Here is a 7469-nt window from a genome sequence, read left to right on the forward strand (position 1 = left end):
ACATTTAAAATGGTTACAATGTTTTTAAATCATTCAAATTTCATTGACTACCAGCAACACCAGGAGGCACGCATGCGCATTGCACACCATCTGAGTGACTTCCGCTTACATCAATCATACATATCCGGTCAGAAGTGTTATAAAAAAATAATTTATATAAAAATAAAACATTAACATGTTTAACCCCCCCCCCCCCCAATCCTTGCAATTTCAGTACATACACAATATTATACGTATGGTCACTCATTGGTGTGGTGTAGGTCAGAGTTGAAACACTTAATTACAGCCTCATATATCCACTGTCTACACTTAATTTTAATGATATATAGTTATGTTCATATTTAGGCTACAGGTACCAGGTGGTACATGTATTGATGGAATATACATTTCGTTAATCTCGAGTGCACTGCAGATGGCTAGAATACCATTTGACGGCGGTGTTGACAATAACTGACATCTAGTGGTTGAATTACAGAATGTCAGGGATTTTAGACAAAAAGTATTTAGTATTTTAACTGTCCTTAAATACTGCACAGAATATCAAATATATATACAGAATATCAAAAATATATATGTTGGGCATTATTCATGATACAGTGAAAGTAAATTATACTATTTTCCTATCATAAAAAACATAGCAGCTTATCTTCAAATAGAACAAATGTGAGTTTTTAAATACACTTCTTAATAACAGACACTTTAATGTGGAAAACTTTATTACATACCGGTATTATAAATAGATAGATAGATAGATAGATATTATAAAAAGTATCAAACCAGAGGTAAAAAAAATACAAAACAAAAAACAACAGCAAAGAGAGCAAGGATCAGAGACATAATTGGACATTGTCACATTATGTACATTCCTATGATTCTAGAAACATCGAGTATGTGACAGAATGAGAATAGACAAAACACTGAAGAATTAAGGGTTCAGATAGGGTTTGGATTCCTGCCCACCACTATCACAGAGACTAGGGGTTTTAATCCTCTGTGCGGTGCACCGGTTTAAGCCCCTTCCAAACCATCCTATTCGACATTTCTCCTCTTGTGTTTTTGGTCCCATGATATACACACACACCACCTCAACATTTTGTTCCGGTAGAGAAAGCTTGCCAGCTTAACAACAGTTGCTAGCATAGGATTGGAAAAGGATGGTTTGTGGAGGGGCATAGTGAAGAGTCCATTGGCTGTGTTCAAGGCAGGGAAGTCGAGCGGGGAGGGTGATCTCTGTTGCTAACTTGCTGCACTAGTGACTCTTGCAGGCTGATCAGGATGGACATTGTTGGGAATTAGCATAATATCTACACTGGGAGAAAATGTAAGAAGAAGCAGACAACAAAATGATCGCAGATACAGCGTTGAACACGGTGTAAAGTCAGTTACATTGCTTGATGAACTGTCAGATATCAAACTTCTCTTCACAAATGAAATGTCCGTTCTCTTCATAGTCGTCACGGGTCACGATCATCTCATCGTAGTCTGGGTTGTCTGCCAGTTGCTTCCCCCCCTCCCAGGAGAATGTGATGGGACTGGAACACAACGACACACAGCAGAGTAGAGTTGTAAAAGACAGAACAGAAGTGCAGTGAAAGGTTTTGGTGAACACTGAACTGTATTTTACCCATTTAGGTCACTGTACAGAGTAAGAAACAACTCATGTTAACTTATATAGGAGAGTAAAACAGAACAACAGAACTGTAAGCTCGCAAACTCGTAAGTGTGTTATGTTCTGGCTGATAGCTCTTAGTATAAGTACTTTAATATAAAGCTTTTAAGACACATCACCTGTTACTGACAGAGACAGACATGACAGACAGACAGACTTACTTTTCAGGCAGTAGTACATTTACTTTGTACTCAGTAGGAGCAAGAGCTCTGACGTCGTTATAAACTCTGTCTCGGAAACCAGGAAACAACGTGTTTCCTCCCGTTAACACTATGTTCTGGTAGAAGTGAGGCTGCATCTCTAAAACACACAAAACACAAATATCAAGTTTATAACCGACCTCAACACCAACAGTTTGTCTGTGTTTCAGTGAAATGATTTAACCACTTAAACCCAATATGGTTGAGCCAAGTCCTTCAGGACTCTAGTGTATTCTGTGTTATTATGCGGAAGGCTTTCTCTGAAAATACTATAGCACCACAATTCCCCACATTACGGATGCAGGCGTTAAGTGGTTTAACACTCACTTCAGACAATCTTTTTGTTGATAAAGGAATTATAACGATAAATAAACATGGATGGAAAAGTCTTTGTAGTATTTTAATCATAGACAAGGTTATTATTATTATTAGTAGTAGCAGCAGCAGCAGCATTAGTAACAGGATTACAGTTAAGTAATAGTATTAACCTTCAGGCATCATGTGGATGGAGTGTACTATAGCCTCAGGTATTCCCATCTCCTGCAGACCGATGTCTGAGGGCTGAAACAACATCTCAGGAACCGCAAACCTCTCGTTGGCCAGGCGCAGAATCTGTTCTCCTGTCTTATACTTCCCTGTGTACACCATTTCCTCCCGTGGCTGAAACACAACACCGTTATGTTCAGTCTTAAATATGCATTTAGGGGTATAGTACATGCCACATTAGTAAATCAACAGATCCAGACTCCTACCTTACAGAAACCTTTCTTGATGGAGCTGAAGTCTGGTAGAACATAATCTCTCATTACATTATTCTCCTCTCCTTTTAACCTTTAACACAAAATACAACCATTCACTACATAGCATACAGTAGATAATGACACACCACTGCACTGTGCAACACTCACAACACAGCTCATGGTAGAGAGAGAAGCATGTCTTACTGAGCGGTCTCCATGTCTTTGAAGAACTGCTGCGAAACATAACAAACATCCTCCTTCACCTGATTGATTACATGAGTCTCGTCCATTACATGGAGCTGCCTAAAGGAGAGCAGAGAGAAGGGGAGACAGAGAGGGAAAGAATAGAAGAAACCTTAACAGAAGGAGAAGTGTTTCTCAAACTTAAAGAACCAAACTTGCTTTCTTTGACCTCCCAAGACAAGACAACATAACAAATCATGATAGTCGACAAGTTTATCAGCCAATCATCTTGTACAACTAAGACAGGACAGCGGAATCTGACCAACAGACAGTCGTTTACCGATATGAGATGATTTCCTTCAAATGATTGGTTAGCAGCTTCCCCCCCACGTTTATCCTGGAACATACACACAAAAACACACACTAATAAACACTATTTTCTACAATTATGGATCCAATTATCATTATTAATACTAGTAGTATACTATCAATGTTATTAATAGCAGACACTAGTAGTATTACTACTTGGTTTTAATAGTAATAAAATTATTGTTACTATTATTGTTGGTCATTGTTATTTTTACCTGATTACTCCTTCCTTCATCATCTTGCCGCGGCAGTAGGGGGCGATGTGGGTAAAGGAAAAGCCAGAGTCAACAACAAGAGAGCAGACTTCTGATGGATGTGACAGGAAGTAGTGATTGGCGCTAAGAGAACCAGCTGGAAGACAAACAGTTGTTACACCCCCATTAATGATTACTGTACACACAGAGTAGACGCTCAGCCTGAGACGCAATGGTGGATTCGAACCCCTAGGCTCCATGGTGGTGGGCAGGTACTACCCCTGTGCCACACATGCTTTCTGGCTGGTATTAGTTATTCGATTGGCACTACACTACCTACCATGAGCACGCCAATACCCATCTTAGTTAAAATTAAGAAGGTATCAAATGGATTAGTATTACTTACTGATATTTACTGTAATATTTGTATATGTACCCGTTGTTTGAGTGTTAGGTGTAAAATGCTTTACAAGGTTCATCTGGTTTGGCCCACCATGTGTATTTGACATTTTCATCATAACTGTTCAGGTGGATGGAAACAACTTAACAATAAATAGCTGACATGCCATTACATGGCCTGCATTTTTAATGTAATAAACAAGAACAATGTGCTGTTTTCACTATGAAATAACTGCATTTGATAAAAGTTGACAGTTAAACAGACCATTGATTCTGAGAGCCGACTGGAACTGATATTCCTCAAACAGAATCTCATTCATGGATTCCTGGATGGACGAGAAGTTAAAATACGGCTCCGTGATCACAATACTGCTCTCTGCAAAGTCCACCTGGATAAGATAAGAAAGCAGCAATATAGTTTGTGTAGTGTTTTATAGATATTGTCCCCACAGCATACAATGAGCCCATGAGGACGACACCATGTAAGAGGAGTGGAGCAGGCAGATTTTGTAAGAGGAGTGGAGCAGGCAGATTTTGAATGGAGCAGGTTTTCGAAAAAGTAGAAGAGCAAGTATTTTATCCCGCTCCATTGGCACTCCAGTGCCATTGATACCATGAGTTTGAAACATGTGTGGTCTACAATACATCTATGTAAGAGCTAAGATAGAGGAGGAATCCTAACAGCCCCTCATTGAGCCAGACTCATGGTCAGATATAAGCTACTCATTTCGGCCTGAGCCTTCATACAGCATAATTAGAAGAATGTGAAGGGCGCCTATGATGGCCTAAAAAAGCCTAGCGAGGCCTCAGTTCAACTCCTGGGCTGGGCAGTGGGCAGATCACTCACAGACTCTCTACTATCCCGGTCCACTGTTACTATCAATAAAGGCTCAGAAAATGCATGACAAATTTACATCAAAATAAAATGTGCATCCGAGTCAAGCCTTGCATTACATATTTTGGAGTGCTGCTGTTTCTATTCATGTTTTTTTTAAACATTCGTGGCCGAGCACCTACAGCCACAGAGGCAACCAGAGGAAGTTTACATTTACTTTATTTGTTTATTTGGACGCAACAGTATATTAATACGCGAGTATATTCATTAAAATGTAGCGTAAATACACTGGATTTAGCAGAGATACAAATTTCTATTCGTAGTCCCCGGACATTGAACACTAAAACAAACTGACATAAGACATGAGAGGACAGCATACAAAAACATAATGCGAAACATAACATAACATAATGCGGGATATTTTGTTTTCTGGGGATCACATAACTTGGCTTTATTCTCTAGTCTACTGCATGCCACGGCATGGCATCTGGAATGGATGGTACCCTATTAATATGAGACCGTTTTTGGCAGTGGCACTCGTAAGCTTACCTCTAGTAGAGTGTGTAATGTGTGTGTTCTAATCTATCTCTGTTTGCATGTACTGTATCAGAGAGCACCAATGAGCAGTGAGCATGCATCACAGAGTTGTGTCCTGCGGCTACGCCCATCAGAGAAAGCGGCCATCAGTGAGAGATCAAATTAGTTTGGTGTCGGGACTCCGTTAGGGCTTGAGTTTTGGATGTGTGCAGCCAGGGCTCTAGTGTAGACTATAGGGAATATACAGGAATGCACACCAAAGGGCAGGTCAAAATCTCAAGGCACAGCTGTATTGATGTCCGTGAAAATAAATAGCTTCTAAAACACTCTCATCAGCCGATCTACAGGCTCTTAGCATCTCATGTTACTGTAGCTTTACTACAGCAGAAAGAGTACAAATGAATAGAACTACCTTAAACATCTCCTTTCCAAACAGATGGTCCCACACTTTCCTCTGCACGTCCCAGTTCACCAGATAGCCCTGTAAATAAATAATAGCAACACACAACACCAAAATAAGAAACACACAACAGCATAGTGCCACAATAAAGACACAAATACGTGAATAAAGTCCTCTTTGTCAGGATGCTGAACTAAATGAATAGGAGCCAGTGAGCACTGAGCAGTGACCTTTTGGTAAGGCAAGATGTAGAATAAGCCAGATGGGTCTTTGATCTCGTCTAGTTGGTTGGCTGTGAATGTCTTCATTCTGTTTGTCTTGGAGCGAAACTGACAGTTTGGAACCACACTGTGACAGAGCGAAAGAGAGAACCGTTATTTACTGTCCATTAGTGCATTATTAATAGATTATCAGTAGCTGCAGTAGTACAGGTGAGGTACGGCCCAGGTACATTATTAGTAGTTAGAACAGTCCTGCTAATGGGATCACTGGGATCATAAAGACCTCCAAATCCAATGTACTATCTAGAGCCAAACAGTTGTCAGATGTTTGGGTCAAATAATGGCTCTACTGTCACTCGCTTACAACTGCAGTAGAAGGCTATGGACCAAGAGCTAACTCTAGCACCTCTGCAAGAAACTGCAGTCAATGTTAATAGATGTTTGTAGTAGAAACAGTAGCACAATTTGAAATTTGCACCCCATGGCCAGAACAATAATGAAGTCTTAGCCCCTCTCGGAACCCGCTGGGTCAGCCCAATACGAACCGAACCGGGCTACTGTACTGACTCTCAAAAATGTCAGAAACTTCAGTACCATTGGGTTCTGACTTGTGGGGCTAATGAAGTCTGTGTGTTTGACTGGATTGCTGAATTCCTACAATGGTAAATGGTGCATTTATATAGCTCTTTCTAACGCTATGGACCAGAGCTGAGCGTAGGGGCTGAGGTAGCCCCTCTCGGAGTCGGAACCCCCTGGGTCAGCTCAATCTATCGTGGTATGGAGTCTAAAAAACTTCACTACCATTGGGTTCTGACTTGTGGGGCTAGGGCTGAGGTAGCCCCTCTCGGAACCCTCCATAAAGCTTTTATGAAATTTGGACTTTAAGCTTATACAGTCTTAAATGTCAGATACTTTACTACCATGGGTTCTGCTTGTGGGGCTATAGGGCTGCGGGAACGTATCGGGGCTACGGTAATACCACGAAACTTGGCTAACCTGCTACCAGCCAGCCTACCAATACTGAACACATGCCATGCCAATACTCATAATCATTTGCATTATTTTATATTATTGTACTGCTTGTGTGTTTCATGGTTATGTGAAAGGTGCGATTCAAAATACCGCTGACATTTAACATTGTTACCTGACTTTCTGGTGACTGTATCCTATCTTGGCTGTATAAGCGCCGTTGTCCAAAACTAGTGTGGTCATTTTTTATATTCTTTTTTGTATCAAGCAAACACATAAAACGTGTAGCTCAAACAATGTAAACACATTAGCAGTGTGTGTCCAACTCTTTACTTCCGCTCATTTGGTTGCTCGTTTTCGACCAATCAGTGTCGAGATTCTTCTTCTTCTTTTAGCTTTCCGGCAGACTGGACGCCCATCGGCGTATTGCTGCCTCCCGGCGTATTGCTGTTCCACAACACTATGCTATCCTTTAACTAATACATTTCATGTCATAAGAACTCTCAGATTAACGTCTATACTCACTGAGAAACTTGAAGAAAATGAAATGTCTCCCTTCTCCTCCAGGCTAGCGTGTTGGTTCATGGTTGACTAGCCACAGCCCACATATGTAGTTATGTATGTCAGTTTATTTATCTGGACTTCATTTTGTTAATGAATTCAATACATAAAACACGACACAATGTAAAGAGGACTTTTTGTGTAATGCTTTTAGTTTTAGCCTAGACTGTGCCTTAATTGTGCCGTTTTTCA

At 40.5% G+C, this 7469-nt stretch overlaps 1 protein-coding gene across 1 annotated transcript; it reads right to left on the reverse strand.

Annotated features, from left to right (window-relative positions):
- Nucleotides 1-741: 741 nt before the first annotated feature.
- Nucleotides 742-7036, reverse strand: actr6 (actin related protein 6). The gene is made up of 11 exons (XM_080762635.1): nt 6892-7036; nt 5757-5874; nt 5539-5607; nt 4020-4143; nt 3377-3512; nt 3133-3189; nt 2814-2912; nt 2622-2700; nt 2358-2529; nt 1831-1969; nt 742-1532 (listed from the first exon to the last, which is right to left on the reverse strand). The coding sequence occupies exons 1-11, from the start codon at nt 6957-6959 to the stop codon at nt 1403-1405; spliced, it is 1191 nt and encodes a 396-aa protein (XP_080618761.1). The 5' UTR covers nt 6960-7036; the 3' UTR covers nt 742-1402.
- Nucleotides 7037-7469: the final 433 nt, after the last annotated feature.

The sequence above is a fragment of the Protomyctophum bolini genome (genome assembly GCF_963924005.1).
Source record: "Protomyctophum bolini genome assembly, chromosome: 4".
NCBI lineage: Eukaryota > Metazoa > Chordata > Actinopteri > Myctophiformes > Myctophidae > Protomyctophum > Protomyctophum bolini.

What these genes read in the sequence shown, in the direction of transcription:
- actr6 (XM_080762635.1), bottom strand. Translation starts at nt 6,959, where the DNA reads ATGACCACACTAGTTTTGGACAACGGCGCTTATACAGCCAAGATAGGA. An exon ending in TACAGTCACCAGAAAGTCAG is followed by an intron (nt 5,875 to 6,891) that starts GTAACAATGTTA and finishes GCTCTGTCACAG; the next exon opens with TGTGGTTCCAAACTGTCAGT. An exon ending in AAGGAAATCATCTCATATCG is followed by an intron (nt 2,913 to 3,132) that starts GTAAACGACTGT and finishes GCTCTCCTTTAG; the next exon opens with GCAGCTCCATGTAATGGACG.